Source organism: Pelodiscus sinensis, chromosome 1, assembly GCF_049634645.1.
Source record: "Pelodiscus sinensis isolate JC-2024 chromosome 1, ASM4963464v1, whole genome shotgun sequence".
NCBI lineage: Eukaryota > Metazoa > Chordata > Testudines > Trionychidae > Pelodiscus > Pelodiscus sinensis.
The window spans coordinates 87,779,195-87,806,211 of NC_134711.1; the positions used below are offsets into that span (position 1 = coordinate 87,779,195).

General features: G+C 44.4%; 1 protein-coding gene across 5 annotated transcripts in view; it reads left to right on the forward strand.

Annotated features, from left to right (window-relative positions):
* The window catches only part of LOC102463405 (putative RNA-binding protein Luc7-like 2), a 75,028-nt gene that overhangs the window by 10,178 nt on the left and 37,833 nt on the right, over positions 1-27,017 (forward strand). The window contains exons 1-3 of one of the 5 annotated variants that reach the window (XM_075935401.1): positions 2,618-2,996; positions 21,181-21,251; positions 22,884-22,978. In XM_075935401.1, coding sequence (XP_075791516.1) covers positions 21,194-21,251; positions 22,884-22,978 — 153 coding nt within the window. In that variant the 5' untranslated portion in view covers positions 2,618-2,996; positions 21,181-21,193. Of the gene's footprint in view, positions 1-2,617; positions 2,997-21,180; positions 21,252-21,990; positions 22,174-22,226; positions 22,478-22,883; positions 22,979-27,017 lie in introns of those variants that run through there. The other 4 variants (XM_025187091.2, XM_075935393.1, XM_075935418.1 and 1 more) reach the window with 4 other exon arrangements.

Here is a 27,017-nt window from a genome sequence, read left to right on the forward strand (position 1 = left end):
TTGTTATGAAGCTGTGGTTTCTGAATGAACAATGGAATCTGATTCAGAAGTTTCTAGAAAGGGTCCATGAACAGAGCAAAAGTCTAAAAACACACATGATAAAGGTGTGCAGACCAAACCAAGAGAGCCATAAAGATCCAAAAATGTGTGTATATGTATACATATATAGCCTGCCACCAGTCCAAGTAAGTGGCTCCCCTATCCCAAACCCTGCCCTTCAGCTCCAGTGGGAAAGTTCTGCTGGCCCCATCCTCACCTCTCCTCCAGATTCAGCATGGCCATGGCCGGCCGGCCTGCATGACTTTACCCTTCCCCCCATGGGCCAGTAGGAGGCCTGCAAGCCCTCCCACAACTCTGTAATGGGCTTAGGGAGCGCCAGCAGGAGGCCTGTGCATCTCCCCACCCCTCCACCCACCCAGGCTTGCATACCCCCTACTTCCCACTGCCAGTCTGGGTCCGTGTACCGCTTCACTCCATCCTGGCAGGAGGCCTGCATACCCACCTCTCCGCCCCTGGGCAATGCTGGGTAAGTGTTCTAGTGCAATATAAAGACTCCAATGAAGTAGCTAATATATTTTACTATAAAAATTGTAGAAAGATCACACACACACAAAAATTCTGCAAAAACTTGAAAAACAAGCAGAATCTTTCAACTACAGTTAAGAAACTGGCAATGAATTGTACAAAATCAATAAAGGGAATTGGCTTGTCATCCACCAGTGTACAGAAAAATTTTGGATATACTGTGACAAAGTATCCATGTATGTGAAAGGGACCAAGTACAAAGAGCTACTGTGTCAAGCAGTAAATCTTAGGTCTGAGAGGAATGTGTGGAAAAGAGGGACAGAAAGATATTGGCTGTTCAATTAAAAGAGCTGGTACCAACAGCCACATGCTATACAGATGTTGCTATAGAGCCTACACAAGAACAACAGAAAAATACAAGTTTATAGATATGTCAGAGATCGTTAAAATCATGACTGTTTTGGAGAAATAGGGAAGTGTTATTTATTCCTTCTCATAGTACGAAATTTGGGGGCACCAAATGAATTAATAGTCAACAGCTTTAAAATGGAAGTATTTCTTCACACAATGCACAGTAAACCTGTGGAATTCTGCCAGAGGATGTAAATGCCAAGAGACTATAATTCAAAAAAGAACTAGCTAAATTCATGGAGGTTAGGTCCTCCAATAACCATTAGCAAGAATGGGCAGGATTGTAAAACCATACTCTAAAAAAGTGTCCAAAGCCTCTGTTTGCCAGAAGCTGGGAATAGGTGATAGTGGATGGATCACTTGATGATTCCCTGTTCTGTTCATCCCCTCTGAAGCACCTGACATTGGCCACTGTCATAAAGCATGATAGAGGACTAGATGAACCTTTGGTTTGACTCAGTATGTCTGTTATGTCCAATTCTGATTTGGAAGAAAGTTGCTACTGCTTTTTCTTTCCTTTTCTCCTGGAGCTATGTAGTTTTCTTCCTCATATTCAATGTAAAGTATTATTACACATGATAAAAATATTTCCTCAAATTATCTCATTCCTTTGTATTTTGGAGATTGGAGTAGAACATGCACAGAGACTTTGGTCTCTGTCAGTTGAATTAATTGAAGACTGAAAAGCCCAGTTTGGTAAAAATGGTGTGATTTTCAATGAAGATAAACCTTTGTCGACTCATTTTTAATACTTTGGTTTCATGTCTTAAGTATTTGTGTTTGGATGAAACAGTTTGCTTCAACTGCCAGATTAGTGCTGTATAGAAATGGAAGTGATGATACACATGAACTGATTTGGAGAGTGTGAGTGTGTGAGTGTGTATTTGACTCTTTCGTGATTGTTGTGGAAGGAGCAGATCTAGGCTAAATGATTCTACTTCCCCAGTTGGTTGAGAGGAAAAAATTACCCTAATTGGGGCCTGTAGCCCTTGTGGCGGGGGGGGGGTCTCTGTGCGCAGCTGGGGGGGGTCTGTCCCCATCAATACAGCCACCTGTGGGAGTCACTGAGTCTGGCCCCCGCCTTCTCCATTATGGCAAGATCTGACTGCGCTGCTTTCACGGGAGCGTGGCGGTCCTCGAGCTCGGCCTCTTCCTGGCGCGGGGTCGCAGCGCTCCCGTTGGGCGGCGCGCAGAGCCAGCCTGACAACCCCTGGCTGCCGGGCGCCGCCCCCGTGGCTGGCGCGCGCAGGGAACGCAGCCTAGGTGCTCACCTGCGCCGCCGGCCACGCAGGCAGCCCTCGAGCCCTCCCCACAGCGCGTTCCAGCGGCTCGTGCGGGGACAGCGCAGCCGCTGTACGCTCCTCAAGCGGCGCTCGGATTGTACTAGTCTTGGAGGAGAGGCGGGGGTTGGTTCTTCCGCCTTTATTGAATGAAGAGGCAAATACAACTCTTGGGTTCGCCCGCCTCGAGGGCGGGAGAAGAGCGAGGCCGTCACACAGAACGAGAACGAGAGCCCCGTGCCCAATCAGCGCTCGCTCGCTCGCCCAGCCTGACTAAAGGTTCCAGAATCCAACCAGGAACCGCGGAGCCGCTTGTGTCACAGACAGATACGTCCACAAGCCCAATCAGCGGGTGCTTAACTTAATGGCTCTGACGTCAAAAAGGGAGAGCGCGCGCGCGCGCGCGGGTTTCCGTTACCGCTGCCGCGCGTGCGTCTAGCAAGCGTGAAGGGAGCGCGCGGCGCGGCGCGGGGGGAGGAGGGAAAGCGAAGTCGCGAGACCGAGAGTAGCGCGAGGCAGTTTCCCGCTTTGCCCTTCGGCACGAACCGCGAACGCGAGGCGGAGGCGCCATCGTAGCCTTCACCGGCCGCGGCGAGAGGCTCCGCCCGGACCCGCCAAAGGGCGGGGGCGAGCGCAGCGTCAGGCCCGAAGCGCTGTAGGCCGCTGTCGGCGGGGCTCACACCGACTCCGCCGGCTCGGCCGGGCCCCGCGCGCTCAGGATGTCGGCGCAGGCCCAGATGCGCGCCATGCTGGACCAGCTCATGGGCACGTCCCGGGACGGTAAGTGCCACCCGGCTGGGGGCCGAGGCTGTTGCGCCCCACGGTTACAGCGGGGGGGGGGGGGCAACGGCTGGGGAGCGAGCGAGCGCGGCTGGTAGCGATGATTGGCAGGACGGGCGCCAGCTCCCCCCTCCCGTTCGGGGCGGGACTAAGGGGTGAAAGGTCATGGGCGGCGCGCGGGCCGGTTGGAGGCGGTGACGCGCTGTGTGAGGGGCGCGGGGCGGAACCGGGCTGCGAGTGTGACAGGAAACCCCCGATGCCTGCGGCCCTGTCCCCCCCAGCCGCCCCGGGCAGGAGGCGGAGAAGCCCTTATTTCCTTTCTTGTGCTGGGTGGCGCAGGCCTGTCTCCGGAGCCGGCCGAGGCCGCGGACACGTCCTTCCCACCCCGGCTCCGGCACGGATAAAACACGTGCAAATCCGCCCTCAGCTCGTTGCTCTGAGACGCAGCAATTTGCCTTGTTCGGGCAGAGGGTTCAGCCTTTCAAATAGTCATGTGCAGCGCTATGGCGGGGTGTTAAGAGTCTGTCTAAGGAAAGTCTGACCCAAACCATCATTTCAGTCAGCAGGCGGGAAAGTGATGATCACATTTGAAAACGAGAATCAGGTTGTTAAAATTTAGTCCGGCGTGGCTGAGGCATCATCGTGAGAACTGTTCAGAAAGTAAAATGGAATGATTAATGTCTGCAGGTTCATCTTAGAAGGGCTTTTCCGGTGCTACTGTTTACATTCTCGCTATTCAGGTTTCCATTTTAAAAAATAGGAACACAACCTGACAGGCTATTGTATTGTTATTGAGACATAGTTTAGATATTTTAAATTTTTATGTGCAATACAAAGCATGAGGTTGACTTTCAGACTCTCCTATTTTCTCAGACCTTTCTGACAAGGGTATATTGAGTGAGTTTGAGAAATGATTGCCTAGGGGCTCAGCTTTTAAGCATGTCTTATAAATGCTTGTTGGAGAAAAATAAGTGGTCAGGTAAGACTGGTAGCAGACCATGCCATAATTTTAAAAAATCAGTTCAAGTGCCATGATAGCAGCATAAAACTGGATTAACACAGCTATGACTGCAGTGAAACTACTCTGGAAGTATGGAAAATTGTCAAGTTTAAAAAATGAAGATGCTTTAAATGATTTGATTTTCAGAGGTGCTGAAGATAATGAAAGCTGCAGATTTAGGTGCTTTGAACTTTTGGTACTTAAATGTTGCATTTTTTACTACCTTTGAACCTTGGAGATTTATTTTGACTGTGACCCTTGCCACATTTCAGACAAGAAGTAAGATGTAAATTGTGAGAGTAATTAACCACTGGAACAATTTACTTCTCCATCAGTGATAACTTTTAAATAAAGATTAGATGATTTGTGGAATATCTTCTCTAGGAATTATTTTGGGAAAGTTCTATGGCTTCTGTTATATAGGAGTCAGATTTAATGGGCATAATGATCTCTTCTGGCCTTGGAATCTGTGCCCCAGTAATTTGCAAATCAGATTTTCTCAGTTACAAGCAAATAGGTGACTTAAATATAACTGCCAGCCCTGCAAACTCAATTTTAGTTCTGTAAATTCAGTAACAAAAATCCCACAATTCAAATTTAGGAAGATCATCAAGTAATCCATCCCCTATTGCCCATTCCCAGTTTCTGGCAAACTGAGGCAAGGGACACTATCCCTGAGATTAAGTAGTCCTAATTTAGTAGAAGGTAAAAGTTACATCTTAAATTCAGTAATTTTTAATTTAGAGAGTATGTAGAGTTTGTATTATACTACAGGTGTATTTTAATGCAAACTACAGGAGGGAAATGAGGGTTTATTAAGCATGAGTATGTCTACTCTTGCACCCTCTTTCGAGAGAGGGATGCAAATGAAGACATTTGAAATTGCAAATGAAGCTGGGATTTAACTATCCTTTGCTTCATTTGCATATTTGCATTATAGTGCTATTTCGAAATAATAGATGCTGTTAAGATGCGGTTATTTTAAGAAAAAAACCTTATCTCGAAATAACTGGTAAACCTCATTGTATGAGGAATAAAGGTTATTTTGAGAGAAGGGGTTTTTCTTGAAATAACCGTGTCTTAACAGCGTCTGTTATTTTGAAATAGCGCTGTAACATGATTATCCAAATGAAGTGCGGGATATTTAAATCGTGGCTTCATTTGCAATTTCAAATGTCTTCATTTGCATCCCTCTCTCGAAAGAGGGTGCAAGTGTAGACATACCCCATGATAAAATGAAAGTTATGAAGTTACAAAAATACATTTTTGCCTCATGGTAAGTAAACGTGTTATGGTAAAATTGTTTAATTTCTTTTAGGGCTGGAAATACACATCTCACACTTTCGTTACATGTCCATTAATTTACTTGCATGCCTTTTTTTCTTTCACATAGGCTGTTGTTAATCAAAAAACCGTAATTGGAATGAGAAGAATCTAACACAATACTTTAAAACTTGCTTGTAAAAGGGAGAGTAGGGGAGGCTTCAGGTTGATAACACTTAGCTCCGAGCTCATTAACTTTTTTGGTACATTCAATGGATGCTAATTGTTATTAAACCCTTTAAAAATGCCTCTATCTCATGTAACTGTTAGGTAGTAGCTTTGTCCTGACAATATTTTTAAATTGAAATAACTTAAGTTGAGGATGCCTATATTTGCTCAGTGTCACATCTTAAAATCAGTTTTCATTTTGCTTTAGTACTGGTAACAAAACTGTAATATCTATTTATTAGGTAGTAACATTTTATTGAAATGTTAAATAATTCTTCAATATTAAGACAAGGTAGAAACTAGGGATGTGAAAGGTTAACCAGTTAACTGGATAACCAGTAAGCATCACTGTAAATGGGTAATGCTTACTGGTTCCAGTTTATTGCAGGGTCTTGAGCAGCTCCCTGCTTGCCCTGGGCAAAGGACTGCTCCAGGCCCACCGCATCCCCCATCTCCCCCCCCCCCTTCCACCTGCCCGCCACAGGTTAGGGAAGCCTCCTCCGTGGGAGCAGAGCAGGCAGGGGCTGGCGGAGGCTTCGCTGCGGGCTCTATAGTATAAAGCAGAGCTGTCAATGCATGTAACTGTGTGATTGCTGAGATTTTCAGCAACTGAGTCAGATTGAGAAATGCTTACATGGGGTGGGGAACTTTTTTTGGGTTGAGGGCCACTGAGCCACAGAAAAATCCAGGGAGGAAGTGAAGCTAGGAAAAGAAAACAGATCCCTCACTGATGTGGTCCCTGACTGAGAAGGAGAAAGACACTTCCCATGTTCCCTTTGCACACCAAAGCCTAAGGGGGCCTAGGCTAGTTGATTTTGTGTGCTCCAGCCCCACGGGGGGATGGTGGGGAGACTAGTGTATCAAGGTCCCCCAGTGCTGAGGAGAGCCTCGGGGGTTTAATCCAGGCAAGCCGGGGGCCACATCCAGGTCCTAGGTCTTAGGTTCCCCTCCCCTGGCATAGGGGCTCATCTTTTAAGCATTTCTTACTTTAACTGATTTTACATCCTAGTAGCAATTTGTCTTTCAGCCTCTTATTGATCTCCCATTCCCATCCCACATAGCAGGATTGTTGAGATTACTTAATTTAGTACTTTTATTAAGTACAAATTTAAGTTTTTGATGGTTTTCAACATCACACACACATGCTTGTGACCATGTAAACAGTTTAAGGTATTGAACAAATGGAGCCCAATGACTTTCCAAGGTAAAGTGATGTAGTAAACTGTATTCATAAAGTTCAGGGTATGCCATTCATCTTGTAGGAATATAAACTGGTAGATTATGTAGAGTCAGAGTTGAGTAGTCTGTTGATGAGGCTGATGAGAAAATCAGGGATTTAAAAAATTCCAAGTGATGTAGAAGAAACTCTTAATGAGTTGAATAGAGTAATCTTTACAGTTGGATAATTGTTTTTTTGCGTGTAGTTTTAGATTGCAAGCATTTATAAGAACTGGAATCTTCAGAAGCAACATTAGAGGTTTTGTTTTCCATTAACAAACGTAATGTTTGTTAGCTGAGAAGGTGAGAATCCTGAGATTGTCAGAAATTCTCAACCTCTTCACATTTATTCCATGGACATCATTGGTGTGGTGGTGACTAGGCCAGCACTTCTATTCCATCCTGTAGAGTTTAACCACCACCTTCAGTGCAGTTCCTGGATTGGTCTGCAAAGAACCTCTCCAGTCATTGCTGCAGCTCTTCCCCCTCTCCCCTCTCCCCCTCCCCCCCCCCCCCCCCCCCGCCCAGCTCCTTGAAATACACAGAATATAATTTCTTAGTGAAGTCTTTGGCTGCCACTCTGGTCCAAGTTCTACTTTTGTCTTTTGCACCAACTGCTTCAACACTACAATCATTTAGACATGGTTTTGCCTATTTGTTGATTTGCAGTGCTTCATCTCTGAAGCAGTTTTGCATGCACCCCATACCTTAGGTGCCTATTTAGTACCATGGTGCCCAACCATTTCTGAAGCAGTAGCCACTATAGTGGCTGTGACTGCTGCTGGAGCAAACTAGCCACACTCAACCAGTCAAATAGCCACATGTAGTTGTTGTTGGCTAGTGTGTTGGACATCATGGGTTTAGTAGTTTTGCCAACACTTTCCTTGGAATTGTTAGATAGCATGTAATTGAATAGTCATGTAACCACATGAAACTTTGGTGATTACATGACTATTCGATAGTCTCTGAAGGCGGGGCTGATAGCCAGTGTGCTCCCAGCCCAAGTCCTGAGGAATCCCCTGCCACCCTGCGCTGCTGCTTCTGATGCAGAGGCAGCAGTGCAGGAGCTCCTATCTGTGGCAGGCCCAGGTCCCCTGTAGACAGAGGCTGCTTTGTGGTAACCTCCCCTGTGCCACCCCCACTGCTGCCTCTGAGGCAGCAGTTTGGGAGGGGACAGGCAGCATCATGGAGCCAGTGCTAGGAGGAACCAGTTTTTAAGCCAGCTCCCCCCAGTACCAGCTCCTGCCCTCTCCCCCCCCCCCCCCCCCCAGCCTCTGTAGGAGACCTCAGGGACAAGTGGGTACACGGAACCAGTACGTGCGGAGAAGAGCTGGCTTAAAAGCCGGTTCTCTGCGAGTATCAGCTCCTGCCTGCCCCCTTGCCCTTCATGCTGCTGCCTCTCTGAGGCAGCTGGTGGGGAGGGGGAGGCTCCCCACCGGCTCCTCCTCCTCTCCCCCTCCCTTGCCACCTCTGCTACAGAGACAGCAATTGGGAGAAATGCATGTAATTAACAGGATTAACTGATAAGCTCAGGCATTGACATGTTGACATCCCTAAATTGGGAGCCTGACTTCAGCACCCTGGTGCTGGTGATTCTGATGCATCTGCTTTGCTCTGGTGCATAACTTTAGCCTAATAATCTTGGTGCTGTATTTGCTTTGGTTTTTCTGAAGGACATAAGGAGCCAGGAAAATCATTCATAAGCTTCAAACCACATCCTTACAATAGGACTATTAATGACAGATGAGTGTATTTGTTGCATTATCTGTGCTTAGACTCCACCACAACATTAAGCAGTGCCAGATGTATTGGCACATGTCTCCTTGAGCTCCAAGAAGACATGAGGAATGTCTCTAATGCATCCTCCAGGCAACTCCAGAAAGTTATGTACATTTGACATGAGCCTGGGCCAAAGTGCTTTGAAGGGTAAATCTTCAAAGCAGAAGCCGCACATGGCCAAGACATGAGTCGTTGGCATTGGTGCCTGTGCTAGCCATTGTGGCTCAACTGTAGCACTTATCCAGTAAGCTCAGTGAAGCAGCACAGTTGTTTGAAGTGCCCCACACCATCACCTGAATATAAGTGCCCTACCAAGCCTTGTGTCTGCCACACTGAGAGTATCAGCTTTCAAAGTCAGTGCTACTGAGCTTCTGTTAACTCATGAAGTATTAGAAGAGAATCAGCAGCTCTGACACATTGCTGAAAGTCTGAGAATCCAGACTTCATTCAGGAGGCCTCAAACTCCATCTGTGTTAATGTTCTTGAGGTGGAGTTGGTGATTTAATGATGCATTGTTTGGATTTGACATCCAGTACAGAATGGGTAGCAAGCTTTTCAGCTTCAATCACCTCTGATTCATAACAAAGATTATCACTATCATCATCATTCATTCATTGAACTCCAATATGCAGATGACTGTTCCCTGCGCGCTCACTCAGAAGATGATCTTCAAATAAATCAACACTTTTTCCTGAGGCTTACAACCAACTCTGCCCCAAATACAACAGCAAGAATATGAAACACTCTTCCAGAAGGCTCTGCATCAACAGGCTCCTTCTTGCACATCTTAGATCAATAAAGAAATCCTGGAGAACATCAAGCACTTCCTTTACTTTGGTAGCTATCTGTCATAGACAGCTGGCATTGGTGAGGAAATTCAATACTGTACTGCCTTCAAAGCACCACAGTCATTTTCAGATACTTGAGAAAATGTTTTCAGATTTTGACATCAACAACAAACCAAGCTTTTCATGTAGCAGGGTATTATCTAGGCCTGGGCAAAATCTGGCTTGCTAAGCTACCGGATCCAGCCTGCGGAGGCAGTGGGGAGCCTCTGGCAGGCTCTCCTGCTTGCCCCACATGCCACTCAGAAATGTGGCTGAGACTTTCTTTTTGAGTCCGGAAGGGGAGAGGGGGGAGAAGATTCAGACATTGCTCCCGCCCCCAGCACAATCCTATTGGCCAGTTTCTGGACAGAAATTGGCCAATGGGAGCTGCTTGTTTGAATAGCTGGCAGCCACCCTCCTGCTCACTCACTCAGGCGCATGGCTAATCAGGTAGAAACATTTTAAGCTTTGCAAGCAGGCTGGTTTGGCTGTTAGCTGGTAAGTCTCCTGGCCAGAATCTACTTCTGGCACCCCAGCCACTCCCTTCCTCTGCCCTCCACTCCAGCCTCGCTACTCCTCATGTACCTATACCCCCTCCCTGATCTGGCACCCCAGGCTCCTGCCTGAGATCACAATCCCCTCCTGTCCTAGGTCACATCCCGAAACCTGTACCCCAGTTCCTTGTCCTAGGTCACAACTGCCTCCTTCACCTAAACTCCCTCCCAGACTCCATTCTCCCTCCTGTACTCCAGTCCCTTACCCCAAACTCCCTTCTGCACCCAGACTCCCTCCCAGACCTTGCACCTCCTCCATTAATACCATGGAAGAGTGTGACCCTCAACCACTTTCCAAAATCTTAGAATGGCCCTCTAGCAAAAATTATTGCCCAGCCCTGCTGTTATCCCAGCTCTCTTGTATGTTGCTGAAACCTGGGTTATGTACAGTGAATGCCTCAAATTTCTTGAACAGTACTGTCAGTTGTGCCTCTGCAAGATCTTCTGAATCAAATAAGATGACTGACACATCTACATCAGTGTTCTGTCCCATGCCAAACCTGAATCCTAGAATACTAGGACTGTAAGGGACCTCAAGAGGTCATTGAGTCCAGTTCCCTGCCCTCCTGGCAGGACCCAGTACTGTCTAGAGCAGTGGTCTCCAACCTTTTTACACCAAAGATCACTTTTAAATCTCAGAACAGGCGAAGATCTACCGCCCAGCCCCTTCCTTGAAGCCCCGCCCTCTCTATTCTCCTCCTCTCCATCACTTGCTATCCCCAACCCTTACTTACACACTCTGATAAACAGTTTATTTTTAAATTATGCGATATATAAAATTAAAATCACATGTTTATAGTTATGAAATAAATGGTCTGTTTTTTATTCATGCTATTTAAATCTAAAATTAAGCATTTATAATTATACATTTTGTGGGGCAGAGTTCTGCGGCTGGGGGCAGGGGAGAGGGAACAGGGTGCTGGGAGGGCAGATGACAGGGTTCTGCACAATATTCTTGCCAGCAAGTTAAGGGATTGTGGATTGGATAAATGGATGGTAAGATGGATAGGAAGATGGCTAGAAGGCCGGGCCCAGTGGGTAGTGATCAATGGCTCGATGTCAGGATGGCGGTCGGTTTCTAGCGGAGTGCCCCAAGGTTCGGTTCTAGGACCGGTTTTGTTCAATATCTTTATTAATGATCTGGATGAGGGGATGGATTGCACCCTCAGCAAGTTTGCGGATGACACTAAGCTGGGGGGAGAGGTAGATACCCTTAAGGGCAGAGATAGGGTACAGAATGACTTAGACAAATTGGAGGATTGTGCCACAAGAAATCTGATGAGGTTCAACAAGGACAAGTGCACTTGGGACAGAAGAATCCCAAGCATAGTTACAAGCTGGGGACCAACCAGTTAAGTAGTAGTTCTGCAGAAAAGGACCTGGGGGTTACAGTGGATGAGAAGCTGGATATGAGTCAACAGTGTGCCCTTGTAGCCAAGAAGGCTAATGGCATATTAGGTTGCATTAAGAGGAGCATTGCCAGCAGATCCAGAGATGTCATCATTCCCCTTTATTCGGCTTTGGTGAGGCCGCATCTGGAGTATTATGTCCAGTTCTGGGCCCCCCACTACAAAAAAGATGTGGACGCATTGGAGAGGGTCCAGCGGAGGGCAACCAAAATGATTAGGGGGCTGGAGCATATGACTTATGAGAAGAGGCTGAGGGACTTGGGTCTGTTTAGTCTGCAGAAGCGAAGAGTGAGGGGGGATTTGATAGCAGCCTTCAACTTCCTGAAGGGAGGTTCCAAAGAGGATGGAGAGAGACTGTTCTCAATAGTGACAGATGGCAGAACAAGGAGCAATGGTCTCAAGTTGTGGTGGGAGAGGTCCAGGTTGGATATTAGGAAAAACTCTTTCACTAGGAGGGTGGTGAAGCACTAGAATGGGTTACCTAGGGAAGTAGTAGAGTCTCCATCCCTAGAGGTGTTTAAGTCTTGGCTTGACAAAGCCCTGGCCGGGTTGATTTAGTTGGAACTGGTCCTGCCAAGAGCAGGGGGCTGGACTTGATGACCTTCTGAGGTCTCTTCCAGCTCTATGGTTCTATGAGCAGGGGACGGTGCCAGTGGGGATAGAGTTCAGGGAATGGGGACGGGAATGGGGACAGAGTTCTGTAGCTGGGGACAGGGGAGTAGGGTCTGGGGAGTGGGGACAGGGTGCCAGTGGCAGCAGAGAGTCCCTTGCATCTGCCTCCTCCCAGGATTCCCCCCCCCCCCCCCCCCCCCGAGGGAAGCCAGCACATGCCTCCTCCGGGCCCGACTCCCCTCCCCTCCTCCCCCGCGGTGCAGGGAAACCCCTCGTGTGCCTGCCCCGGGGACAAACCTCTTCCCCCCCCCCCCCCCCCCCCCCCCCCCGCTCCCGTGACAGGGCCAAACCCCCCTTCCACAGTGTGGCCCGGCCCATCCCCTCTCCTCCCACAGCGCGACCAATCCCTGCGGGCACCTGCCCCGGGGCCAAACCCCCCTACTGCGGCGCAGCGCAGCGCAGCCAACCCCCCCCCCCCCCCCCCCCCCCGCAGCATGGACAACCCCCACGGGCTCCTGCCCCGGGGCCAAACCCCCTTCCACAGTCCAGCCCAGCCCAGCCAACCCCCACCCTCTCCTCCCGCAGCGCAGCCAATCCCCACGGTCGCCTGCCCCGGGGCCAAACCCCCCTTCCACAGTGCGGCCCGGCTCAGCCAACCTCCCCCCTGGCCAACCCCCGCCCTCCCCTCCTGCAGCGCAGCCAACCCCCGCGGGCGCCTGCCCCGGGGCCAAACCCCCCTCCCGCAGCATGGCCCGGCCCAGCCAAAGCCCCGGGGCCGACCCCCACTCCCATGGTGCAGGGAAACCCCTGTGCTCAACTACTCCTCCAGCGCTGCCGGCGCAGGGAAGCCTCCACACTCCTCCTCCGGGGCCGACGCCCCCTCCCCTAGCATGCAACAAGGTAAGCACTGGTTGTTAGGCTGGACAGACTAGAGTAATTCATTGATTTTTAGGTGACAGAGTGTAGGTGTAGGATGGTTGTGATAAGATTTAATTGCAACTGTTATTTTAAATGAGAAATTTAGTATTTTCTCTCCTTCTCCATCTATATAAAAATTTTTCTGCAGGATGTCATCACATCACTCTGCATCCCACTGCCCTCAGCTGTGTGGCCTCCCCCATGCTCTGGGGAGCCACACACCCTTCCCCATGCTGCAGGAGCCGTGCGCCCTTCCCTGTGGACAGTGTGGGGAGGGGGAGGGAGGATGGTGGATGTAGGAATGGAGACAGGAGGAAGGGGTATAGGGATGGAGACGGGGGTAGAGGTGGAAGGAGGGGGGTGAACTGTAGGTCATGGAGCTCCAGAATAAGGACTAGTGGCCCATATTACCTCATCAGACTCTCTTCCTTCATGACCCAATTATGGTTCTCAGTAGAATGCGGGCACATTAAGCTGGGGACTCCCTTGTGGTTCCATGTCTCTCCATTGCACCCTATCTGCATGGAGCATGTCCTGGCCCCATGGCAGGAGCTCGCTTGCCAGCTGGAAGAGCACATCTGGAGTTCTGCCACCCTGCAAAGACAGGAAGTGACCGGGCACGAAGAGCAGGGAATTCTCTCCCTACCTTTCCGCTTGCATGTAACCCAGCCCCTACCTCTCACTAGTGAGCCGGGTGTCCAGGAGCACCTGGAATAAAGGGGATTTGCATAGTGTTGGGCCCTGTTTTATTGATTGTTTGGTTTTCAATTGCATGTGAGGCTCACCAGCTTGCAGAGTATGGTCCTTCCCAGTGCTAGCTGCCAGGAGAGTCTCCGAACTCTGCATGTGAACAAACTGTTTTATTGGCGGGTAGGGCAGGAGCAGGAAAAGGTGCAGGGGGAGGGAGGGATGGCTGGTGATTGAAGGCCGTGAGAAGGCGGGATGGGCCAAGAGGGTTTGGATAGAGGGGCCTGTCCAGAGGTGTGGCGGTGCAGGAGTGGAGAAGAGTGCTAATGACTTGACTGGTGGATCTGTGAGTGACTAGTAAGACAATCCATGATCCACAGACTGGCTATCATTTTATGGAAGACAGTCATACTTGAATTTTGAGGGATTGCCAATGACGTATATTTGTCAAACCAGCCAGATCACTGCAGGTCTTCTGTGAGGCTCCCTTGAGGTGTCTAGTACCAGCTGAAAGCCCTTTCTTTATTCCTCAGTTGGGAACAGAGTTTCCCTTTGTAGATGGGTATATTTTGTTTTGTGGCTAGTGCTCTTAGTGCTCAAAAGTTGCATCTTTGACACTACAGCTCCCAGAATCTCTTGCACTTGGCGCTAAGGGAAAGTTGGGCTTTTCAAGGAAGTTTCAATGATCCACGTCTTTCTTCATGCACTGGACTGTGCCAGCTATCTGGGTAGGTTTAAGCTGAGGATCATGTTGATGAGCCAAGAGATCCTTCTGAGGCCAAGCTTTATTTCCACTAGAGAGGAAGATGAAGATAACTCTGTAGGGAAGGTCTTGCTTCTCTCAAATTTTTGCAGAAGCAGTAAAGAACAGCTGGGTTTAATTTGATATTGGTTCAGAAATCTACAAGGATTAATGTAGAAAGACACAATGATTGGGATCCCTGTCCAATGCAATTGTTATGTCCTTGCATTTTATTTTGAAGCAGCTGCTGGGAGGAGGTTGGCACATACATCATACATACATGCATTTTATCTTGAAGGTCTGAAGGTAATTGATGTCTTTCCAGAGGATACTGCTTGTTACATTTATACCCTTCATATGAAAGTTTGGTTGTGAAGTTAACCATAGCAAGCAAGAAGACAGATGCTCTGGTGATTTATAGACATGTCAAATCTCCCCCCCCCCCATCCCACCCCTTGTCAAATCTCCAGAAGGCTAGTGATCAAGAATGTAGACCTAGTCCAGCATTAGGTATGAGTGGCATTCAGTGTGGGTAATAGAATAGTGTAAACTGATGTCTCATATGGATACCTTGTTATCCACTTGGTTTCAGGTCTCTACTTTTCATCAAAGGTGCAGAGGAAATTCAAAAATATCTTGCATGGGAAAGAGCTTTTTTGGGGGAACATGTAAAGTCTTACTGCAGAAGGATAAGGAGATAACGGTCACTCTATTCTCTCAAATCTGTTTTTTAATCCTCAGGTCTGTCTTCTAATGGATGGAAGGAAAAGATTGCTTTTTCTAACAACTTGGCTTTCATATTGATATCTTTAACTTTAATGGAACTAAGAACTCCTGTGCACAGTGTCCTGCCTCACAGGAGCATCAGAAGGCAAAGAATGTCTAAAAATCCTTTTCCAGAGTTCCTTTAAAAAAAAAGTTGTAAAAGATTTCATCAAGTCATCTACCACTTTTATCTATCTTATTAAGATCTTTGTTAGTGGTAAAATGTGAGTTTTATCCTATTTATTTATGCTCACCTTGAACGTATGCATTCTGAGAGTTGTTCAATGGAGCTACAAGTTTAGGTTTTCAGAAGACTGATTCAGATACTTTCTCCTCTTATCCTTCCCCATCAAGAATATGTTCGTGCACCTTCTAGGAAGAGGTGCTGGAAGAAATCTAGTACACCCTGACAGTCAGTGAGCCCATATTGTTGTTTGCTACAGTGAACAGAGGGGCTAAATAAGTACCTAGATCATAGGTGGGCAATATTTTTAAGTGGGGGGAAACTTCAAGATTTTGGAAAGTGGTCAAGGGTCATATTTTTCTGTGGAGAGAATGTAGGGTCTAGGATGGAGGTTGAGAAGGGTGCACGGAGTAAGGGATTGGGGTGCAGGAGACAGTGTGGGGTTTGACAGGGAGTTTGGGTGAAGATGGGGGTTGTGATCTGGGTTGGGGATTGGGGTGTAGAGCCAGGGAGGAAGTATGTGAGCAGGAGAGGATTCTGGCTTGGGGGAGGAGTATAGGAGGGTTTACAGGGTCTGGGAGGGACTTGTGACCTGGGACAGGGGGTACAGTGGGTTTGAATGGTGACCTCTGGGAGAGAGTTGGTGTGCAGGAGGGGTTGGGGTGCCAGAGGCAGGGTTTGGCTGGGAGGCACTTACCTAAGTGTCTCCCGGCAGGCAGGCCTACAGCAGCCCCCAAGGCAGGCTGGGATCCCTGCCTGCTTCAGCCCTATACCACTTGAAAATGCAGGCTGTTCCCTCCATGTGGTGCTCCAGGAGGAGGGAGAGACTTGTGTTGCCCCTCCACTCCCCATGGCCAGTCTCTCAGCTCCTATTGGCTGTTTGTTTCTGGCCGATAGGAGCTGAGAGATTGTGCTGGGTGTGGGGAGATCACATAAAACCTCTCCATAGCAGAGAGGCACACGGAGGAGCCCTGTGCTTAAAACAGCAGCTTCTGTGTGTCTTAGGGTACTGGCAAGGGGGCCTGTGAGCTGTATTCAGTGGCTTGGTGGGCCGGATTTGGCCCATGAGATGCATCATGCCCTTTCCTGACCTAGATTCTCACTTGTGGCCATTGCTTTGTAGTACCCATGATGCATCTCCACATGTGACAACCTCAGAGGACCTCTGAGATCTCTGAAAAAACAAATCATGGTGGGGCGGGGGGAGGGGGGGGCATCCTCTCATGCTGTGTTCAAGTAACTGCCAGTTCCATGTAAACCATACTGGGGAAATCCTTCTCCATATATTTGATTTAAAAGTTTTTCTAAACTTTCCTTGAGAGGGACTAACAGCCTTGTAAATTAGGGATGTTAAAAGATAGTTAAGTAGGTAACCATGTAAAATTTCAGCAGTTACACACTGTGGGTTCTGCAGTATAAAGTTTAAATAAGCTTTATTCTGCAGAGCCTGCAGCGAAGCCTCCCTGGGAGCAGGGCTGCCAGCCCCTGCCTGCCCAGCTCCTGTGGAGGAGGCTTTGCTGCCCTGCTACAGTGAAACTGCCTCCCCAGGATCCTGCTGCGTGTAACTGACACCATTAACCAATAAGAATTAGCTTTTTGGTTAAACAGCTAGTCGGTTACACTCTTAACATCTTGCAAAGTCCAACAGCCTTGGAAATGATTAATTTAGAATTGATTCAATTTTTTTCTAAATACTTTCAAAGTGGCTGGTTGTGTTTTGTGTTGCTGGAGTGTGGCTGGCATGAACTAGATAGACATGTCAAACCTCATGGAATCCAAGGAAAGTTTGTGTCTCCTGCCTCTGAGTTTCTCACAGGCTTCATTTTTTTTCTCCACATGTTTGCAGAACATTACTCCTTGGATTTAGCTATTAGGAGTGAATAACATTTTGGTTTCTTTGTACTACAAAATTTGTTTAGAGTACAGAGTAACAAACTCTTCCATGCTAAAAAGTATTTTGTTTAATTTTAGGATATCCTGTGTGTGAATTGGCTGAATTTGAGGTTTTTATACTTTTTTATGCTGTTTGTATTTTCTGAGGTTAGAAGGTATTGAAACCTTCCCTTATGTGTTTAATTTTGTTTTTATAAACATTATTGGTTTTGGACTTACTGTTGTCTTTTGCAGCTTTGCTCTCTTGGAACATCCCATATACTTTTAACATTCCAAGAATGAGAATCTAGTTAGATGATATCTTTAGAGAAGATATAATTCCTTATATGCAATTATTTTCTGAAGCAGCGTTCTTCTCACCTGCCCACTTCTCCTTCAGAGTTTGGAAGTTTTCTTATTGAAGTGATCTTTGCTTTTTGCAGTTTAATTTTATTTCACTTCTTGATGCAGATTTTTAATGTCGGATTTCTTTCTTTTGAGAGGTTTACTTCTTAATAATCAGGAACTGACAGGAGTTTCCTCATGCTCAATGAATGGCATATATCTGCTATTGAGCTGCTGATTTGTGCTCAGCCTTGCTGGTATTACTCTTTAAATAAATATAAAAATGGTAAGGTACCTCTGTGGATCTCAGGTTGCAGAGTTGATATCTAGAATTAAAGATCCTATTGGAACAACCTCTCTATAAGTAAATTGGGAGTAGCTTCTTGCCTCTTGGGACACACATGGGAATAATGTTCCTTCTCAATATGTTGCATGTTCCGAAGTACATTTTAAGTTAACTGTTTGTGACTGTGGCAAATAGCTGTCAATTTTATATCCACACAGTGTAAAGAATGTGGAATAGTGCCCTTAGAAAAATATTTAATTCCTATTAATACATTATAGTAAAGACATTAAATGTAAACTTTAGATGGGTAGATTGAGGGGGAACCTAATCTGTTTTAGGGAAGTGAATGAGTAGTCAAATAGATGATTACTTGATAAGCCTAGGCTTATTGGTTAATCTTCTTGACTACTCTCATTCTGGTCCCCTCCTCCCCCCAGCATGGCTCTGCATTGCCGTCTTCTCTTCTTCCCCTCTTCTCCCCCCCCCTTTCACCCTGCAGCCTCTGTCCATGAGAAGCAGGTTTTTTAACTGGCTCCCCTCATGAACCAGCTCCCACTTGGCACCCCATATTGCTGCCTCTGTTACAGAGGCAGCAGCATAGGGTGGCAGGGGGCTCCCCAGGAGTGGGGCCAGATTGCACTGGCTGCTGGCCCTGTCCCGGGATTATAGAACAGGTGACTTAACTCCTAAGAATTCATGTGGTTAGTCAACTATTCTGTAACCTGCCATCTAACATCCCTAATCTGTTTTAGTAATATAGCTTAATACAGAAAAAAGTAAGAGCTTGATGCTGCACTCCTAATGGAGATACATATGGCCATTATGTTTTGGTTTCATTGTACTTGTGCCTTGATATTAGAGTTCAAGGTTTAGCACTGAATGGTAATTCTTTCTAGAATATTTGAGTCTAAAATGGAAGAATTAAATTGGGGTTCATAGTATGTTACAATACTATGAACAAAAGATGATGGACTGAAATGAAACTAGTCTGTAAGTAGTTATTGTAAAAGATGGTTGAATTATACAAACTCATTGCTGAAATCAGCAGTCAAAATGTACTGTATTTTCCTAAGTTCACCCGTGAAGGAATTTAGTGGATGTTCACAACAAAGTTTGATTGTTGGAGGATGTTTTGACTTGTACTTATGAGGCTTGATCTTGAGAGCTTATAGCTACTATGTTCTTAGCCCTTAGATTTTCCTTAAAGCTTAGCAATATAATTTGGTCTTAGCTGTTGACTTTTGCTGCTTTTTTAGTAAATTTTTTTTTTACTTAATGTAGCAAAGCAATTTCCTAAAATAACTGCATTATTACTGCCATTGTTTGGCATCTGGTCTCCTCCTGATATGTGTACTAATACTAATGGGAGGGAGTGTTTGTGTGCATACATATCAGAAAATGAGATGGGTAAGCACAGAAGCATCCTTGACAATTATTTTTCCTGAATAGCTTTATTTCTGTTTAAAAGATCTTCTCCCGCTCACCTCTTGTGTACTACATCACAGAAATATGGTTTGGGTCAGATACCTTGAATAAAACTGAATCTGCTGTTCCCTTAGGTAAACTAAATTAATCATTTCAAGTCTCCGTATAAATCCACTGTCAGTCAGCACAAATAAATAAAATCCAATTTGGAGCACTGAAATGGGTCATAATATAATAGATGCCGATTTCCGTAACATATTAATAAATTACCATGTTAGATCCTTAATAAGTGTAAACCCTGACTATCAAGCATGTAGTACTCTGCAAAGGCAAGTTTAAAAATAGGCTTTTGTCTTGTTGAAAAATAGTAATTGACTTGTCAATTGACCAATATCAACAAGAATCAGATATTTTAAAGGACCAATTTATTAGAATGGTAACAAAGAATAAGGCTTTATTGTCTCCAGTAGGCTTATTCACAGTACATATCTCAAATTAACTAAAAATAAGTAATTTACCTGAATTTTTATCTGAGAAATATGTGAAACACAAATTAATTCCTCCCCTTCTCCTCAAAGGCAGAATGGTGCAATCAAAAAGTTAGGCTGCTGCCTGTATGAGGACATTCTTCATGGAATATTTGATAAGGATCAAATAAGTGTTTGGTTGACCAACTTCCTGAGCCTGTTTAAATATGGTTCCTGTTTTGAACTGATTTAATACCTTGACTTTTTAAAAATTAGGATATGCAGCTAGGTCTGAACTGCCAGTGATACAGATCTCCATTTCTTCATAAGCATGCATTTTTTTCAAAGGGACAGAGTTTAATTCATTGTATTTAATCTGTTAGGATAGTTTTAAAACACTTGTAAATTATTACTACTCTTGCATTTAAATGATTTTCCCTTGTGAAAACACAAGGTTATATTCTTAAATATTTAATAGGATTGTTTAGTGACTGTTTTCATGTGATAATATTAAAGTCAATGCCGTGGCTTCTTTAATCAATCCGATTAGACCAAGAGAAATATTTATCTTGAATAGTAGAACTCATGAACCTTGGCTTATTCACACAGAAATCATTTGGTTATTGGAAAGCTCTGGGAAGGAACATCTGCTAATCCATTAAAAAATAATTCTTAAAAGGTTTCTCCCTCTGCAGCAGACTGAGCCTTAGGCATTTGGTGTTTCCTTGTCTTTCTCTTCTTCTCACCTTGTCCAGCAAAGGCACATACCAAATGGGCCCTCACTGTCTTATAGCAGGAGATCATTAGTGGGTTTAGGAGCAAGCTACTTCTGTGACCTGCCAAGACATCTGTGCAGTTTTGGGATAGTACCAGTTCATAGAATACTTGAGACGGAGTATTTTTATTTAAGGGGTCTGTCTAGCTGTAGAATGAGTTATCTGATGAACTAACTCAGAGCCTAACCACATTCAGGCCATGTTGCCAAGAGCTTTCCTATAATTACAGCAGAGTTGATTTAAAAAAAATCCAAATATATATCAAACCAGTCTTTTATAGTGAAGAACAGAATGTTTTATGCGGATCTAACTTAAGCAGGAAACATTTAGATGCTAAAGTAAAGACCTAATATAGAGTCCATAAATAGTGACTAGAATGTAAATGTGGAACAAGTTCTTAAAGCAGTTGTGCCTCATGCATTCATTTTTGTAGCTACCTCTTTTCTCTGTGTTGTCCCATTCCTTCTTCCTCAGTCTCGCATGCCATGTAATGGAAAGGCAAGAGAGACTGGGTATATTGCTGCTGTACACTCAGCTGTTTGTGGGAAGGATAGAAAGAATGCTCCTGCAACTTAGTTACATCCCTGAAAACACTAGTTTCATTAGGCCTGAGGCACATAAGTCATTAGCTCCCAGTCTCAATATCCCTCTCAGTAGTAGTTCTAGTAGGCCATCAGCTGTCTAACACTTTAGTTGATTTTGTTCATTTGTTGTTATGTACAAGAATCTTTACAGTCAACATGTATTTCTAGATGCTGTGTTGAAATTGCTGGCAGAGTCTATTCTATACAAACTGAACAATCTGGCCCCTTGTTTTATTTATAAAGGTTCAATGTATCTATGCCTGCCTACTTCAATCTGCAAGGGAGTGTCAGAAAGGCCCCGCATTCGCCGAGCCGTGAGTTATCACTAACTTTTCAGATGTGTTAATGAATGTGGAACAAACGCAGCTTTGTGTTTAAAAAATGAACCCCCACCCAAAAAAAAAACCTTTTACCACAGTAGCAGGCGTGATTGAATAAGGGATTTTTCTAAATTTTTAGTTTTACAAATAACCTGTTAAAACTGAAGACTTAGCCTCTAGAAAACCTATTGTTGAACTGCTCCGAAGCTGTTCTAGCCTGTGAATTACTGGTCTTAATATTGTGTTGCACCTGCAGGCAAATTAGGTGTCTCTTGTTCTGGAAATTTTCATTTGTTTAAAAACTTGAATAAAGTTCAGCCCATCTGAAAATGTTACAGTTTAGTTTTTCTGTGCATCGCAGTGATATTTAAAAATGAGATTAATAGAATGAAGGATGGCATTTTATTGTATACTTATACAAATGGATTGGGCTTGTTGAACCTTTTAATAGATTTAAAATTCTCAGATGTTTCAGGTTTATTAGAATGGAGAAGTGACTATATTCATAATTGCAAAATTTATCCACCCTCTTTAACATACATCAGTAATGGTGGGATGGGAAAAAGTTGTAAACTGAACTTGTATTTTTTACTCCAACAGCTGTCCTTGCTTCAGTAATTCACCAGTAGGTTTTCATTTAATAGTGATCTTAGGAGTTTATTGCATTTTAATGAGTAGATAGACACACTCTGTGAGATTTTTGAGATGTTTAATAACTCCTGTATCTCTACAGGAAAAAAATTGAATGACCTCACTTCCAGAAATGGAATAGTGACTGTTCCATTATGACTTTTTAAGGAAAACAAATCCTGCAATAAACCCCTCTTCCCCTGAATAATTGGTTATTTGGAACTGAAGTATACAACCTTGTTCACAGATGGACTTATTTAAACTTGCAGTTGGACTTCGTTGTGTGGTAAGCAGGTTGATACTTCTGCTGTGATGCAGGAGCTACACCATTATGAAAATTGAATTAAAATGCTTCCAGCTCAGCAACATGCAGCAGATGGGATCTATGACATGGGGGTTGCAAGCTTCTATAAAAGTAATGTTACTTACAGGCAATTTCCATTTGTGTGACAGGTTCTTTCAGGTTTCTAATCACTTAATCCATTCTTCTGTCCTCTATTTACCGTACCCCACCAGAAATAAGAGGTTGCTTTGCATCCAAGAAGAAAGTAATAGAAGAAATGGCAGATGGTATTCAGTGGAGGCTCTAAATGTGTATTACATGTTTGTAAGATAATTTATATGCTAACTGCCAAGTACAAATCCATCATGGTAGCTAACATAAAATCTGGAAAAGACACCTTTATAGCATCTTACAATGATGCTATCCTAGCCAAAAAATTTTCTCTAATATACTGTTTTCACTAAAAAAATGTATTTTAAGATACTTGGAAAAGTAGAAGCTTATAATTATATTTAAGCAGCAACTAATTTAATTTAAAACATAGTTAGTGTTTGGGTACATATTAAAGGATACTTAATCCTTCAAATTTTAGCTTCCATTAGGTTTTCCTTGTTCATTGTGGGACAAAGGAATTGTTAACACTTTGAACATAACACTTGTCAAAGCAGACTGGCTTTTCTCTAACCTGGAGTGTCTTCATTTCTATATTTCAGGGGATACTACCCGTCAGCGAATCAAATTCAGTGATGACCGAGTGTGCAAGAGCCACCTCCTAAACTGCTGCCCTCATGATGTCCTCTCAGGAACAGTATGTAGCTTAATCTTGTATTTTGTTTACAGGAACAATAATAGAAATCCAGTCTTCTATTTCAGTCTCAGTATGCCTGCAAAATGACTTAAATATCCAAAAGAGTTAACTTAACAGTTTTTTGAAAATGTCTGCCTTGGTTTCCCCTCTAATATTTGGAATATTTTGGGCAACTTCGTACATAGTCAGAGAGTATGTGGGTGCATGTGTAAATAATCCTTACAGACATTTATCATGCATGGGTTCTGTGCTGTAACATTTCTGATATATCCTATAGAAATGCAGCTATGTTCAAGTTCTCTCTTTCATTAGAAAGGTTATAGAGAAGGAATGAATGGTTGAATATAATATTTTGTAATGGAAGCTATGATGGTCCATGTAGACAAAATAGCTCTTTCTACTGGAGAATCCATTACAGTGGCCTCTCCTCTGCCACATCCACTAGAGAAGGTTAAAAAAATAATTGAAAATAAATTGCAAAAAGCAGGATAGCGGATAGGTTTTTTGGCTTGGTGGATTTCCTGTAGCATTTCCCCAGTGCTAGAAGAAGTAGAAGTATTATGACTCAGTGCTAACAGAAGTGCCACATGTAGGCAGATGCTCCTACTATTTAGTAGCAGGGCTGGAAAAGGCTTTTGGGAGCCTATTTTATGCAGGACCTGATTTTTATTTATTTTTACTTTTATATATTTTATATCAATTTTCTGTGCTTTCTTTTTTAATCATTTAAGCATGTCCTTCAGAGATATTTTCCAAAATGGAACTTGGAAACAACAAAAAGCCTTGTTGGAAACTTACTTGGAAGTCAAAAGAACTGAAATTAGTAGACTTGATATGGCTGATTCACCTATCCCTTAGGGTATGTCTACGCTGCAGAGGGAGATCAAAGCTGCTGCTGTAAATCTTCCAGGTTCGAATTAGCAGTCGCGTTAAGACAGCTAATTCAATCTGAGGGGACGCTCCTGTCAATGCCGGTAACCCTCATTTCACAAGGAGTAAGGGAAGTTAAAGTGTTCTTCTTTCAACTTCCTGCAGTGTAGACAGTGCCAAAAAGTAGGGTTAAACTACTTCAACTTCAGCTATGCATATCTTAATTCAGCTTTGAAGTTGCATACCTCTACTTTGTCCTATAGTACAGTAGAGTCTCGATTATCCAATCTAAATGGGACCGGAGGATGGTTAGATAGTGGAAATGTCAAATAATATGGAATACTAATAAAAAACAGAGGTACAAATATGTATAAACTTAATTTATTACTAAATCTAATGAAAAAATAAAATAGAATATTTCAACAAACAAAAATAGAATTTACAACACTTTCATGAATATACAAAAGTTTAGTTTTTAAAGAAATGAGTGATCGGGAGTTGTTTTTGGGCATCCTTACTTTTCTTCGTGGCAAGATCACGCCAGCATCTGAACAGCAGTAAATCTGGAGCAGTTGCTTCCCTCTGTTGCTCAATGTAAATTAGTGCTGCGTCGAGAGCCTTTACTCGTTCACTGTCACTCAGTTTATGCACTTTCTCTAGTCTTGATAATATCATCGTCATCACCATGATTCACAAGGTCAATTAAATATCAGTCAGCTCTTGTTGCTCATCTTTTTCCATCCATTCCTGTACATCATCATTGCTAACATCTTCACAGCTCGGTATCTGTTTCAATAAGACTAAAAGATTTTCACAACTTTCTTGACTTGATTCTTCGTTATATTCATCATTTTCTCCAATGATCGAGGCAGCCAGTAGTAGCTGTGAAGTCGGCTTCTCCTTCATTGTGAAATGCCAGTTCTTTTTCTTGTAGAATAGGTCCAGTTATTGGCATGCTGTTGAACCACAAAAATAAAGCTTTGTCTTTGCTGTGTTGAACCACAAAAATAAAGCTTCACTCACCTTTCATACTCGCATTTTGCATCGTCTTTTTTTTTTCAGACCTGCATTTGAAGCCCTACAGAGCACCATTTTTCAATTTCATTTTTTCTTTTCCAGTTGCCAACAGTAATACACCCCACACCATATTCTGACCCCACTTTTTGCATAGTTTCACCATTATCTGGTTTTTGTAAAGCTTCCAGTTTTTGTTCCAATGAAACAACTACTTTCTTTCTCTTTTCACTTGCCATGCTGATAAAGAAATTTCAGTCTACTTTGGAATAATCAAACAAAAGCACAACTACACTTCTGTGTGTGGTGTAGGTACGCGGCGCTGATTGTGATTGGCTGTTGTACATGCTGCTTTCTTATTTGTCAATTCTTCATGTTGGTGGGCAGCATGTCAGATAAAACAGAATTTCAGATAAGCAAAGGTCGGAAAATCGAGACTATTGTGTAGACATAAGCTTAGGGTACATCTACACAGGAACATAATTTCAAATAACTAGCATTACTTTGAAATAACTTAACTGCCTGCTGTATAGATGCGGACTATTTCAAAATAATGTCGAAATACTGTCAAGCTGGAGGACTACAGTAGAGTCCCGATCATCCGATCTAAACGGGACCGACAGGTGGTCGGATTACCGAAAATGTTGGATAATATGGAGTACAGAACATTACCTGTACAGTAGTTGATTCGGGTGCTCCGGGCGAAGGGCAGCAGCATGTTGGGGATGTTCCGCTTGGAGGCCGCCGAGGAGGGTGGTGGCAGCAGGAGCAGTATGAGCAGCGGGGCAGCAAGTAGGGCCATTCTCTCGGCCCATGCCTGGGGGCTGCAGGGAGAGATGGGGACCAAGCGGCGCTGGCAGGAGGCTCCAACCCGCAGGCTGGACTCTCAATCGCCCGTTGTGCGCTGCAATTCAAGGGACTTCAGCAGCTGGGGCAGGAGAAATGAGCCTGGTCACAGGGCGGGCCGGCGGCAGCGCGGGGTTTCAGTTTGGCTTTCAGGGGCTGCTGCTGGAGCCTCTTCAGCCAGGGAGGCTGCATGCGGCATGGCAGCGTGGGGCAGTTGGCCTTGGGGGAGCTGCATACTCGCGCTGCGCTAGGCTGGCTGGGGATTTCTTGCGGAACCCCTGACAATGGTCCGTGGAACCCCAGGGTTTATCCGGCTATGTCGGACTCTACTGTACTTGTTCTGATTCCTGTAACCCTCATTGTATGAGGAATAAGGGAAGTCAGAGGAAGAGAGTTCTATTTCTAAATAAGTACTGTGTAGATGCTCCCAATTTCGAAATAAGCTGTTTTGAAATAAGCTATGCAATTGACATAGCTCAATTTGTCTAGTTTATTTCAAGTTAAACCCTAGTGTTTAGATGCACCGTTAGTGTACTTCCCAAGTAGCCATGATGGCTGGTTCCCTTTTCCTCCCTTAGGAATTAAGGTATAAAGAACCTTTCCAGGCCCTTCACAGTATTTTCAGATGCACAAGGGGATCACAAAATACAGGACTATGTAGCACTTTAAAGACTAACAAGATGGTTTATTAGATGATGAGCTTTCGTGGGCTAGACCCACTTCCTCAGATCAAGTAGTAGAAGAAAATAGTCACAACCATATATACCAAAGGATACAATTTTAAAAAATGAACACATATGAAAAGGACAAATCAAATTTCAGAACAGAAGGGGGTTCTGAAGGTGAATGTCTGTGGGCTAATGATATTAGAGGTGATAATTGGGGAAGCTATCTTTGTAATGGGTAAGATAACTAGATCCTTTGTTTAAACTCAGATGTAGTGTGTCGAATTTTAGCATGAATGACAGCTCATACACAGGTTTCCCCATTTGAAAGCCTCGTGTTCTCTGTACTTGTGATCTAGAAGTTGTAGCTCTGTCCCTCCCTTCCCTAAATGGCCTTTACCAAATCAGAGACAGAAGAGAATGAGAGAAATAAGAGGAAAAAGGAAAAAAGGCTAAGTAAGTAAATTATGGCTGATTTGAAAGTCTTAGCTTTTCTCTTAACAGTGTGGAAGATGCTGAACCTAGAACAGTAAGGGCCATTTACAGAGCACATCTTTAGCTTCACTGAATTGCATAGATATTTGTGTTCCTCTTATCTTTCCTCATTACCTAAAACAGTTTCTTCCTTACGTTAGCATAACTAA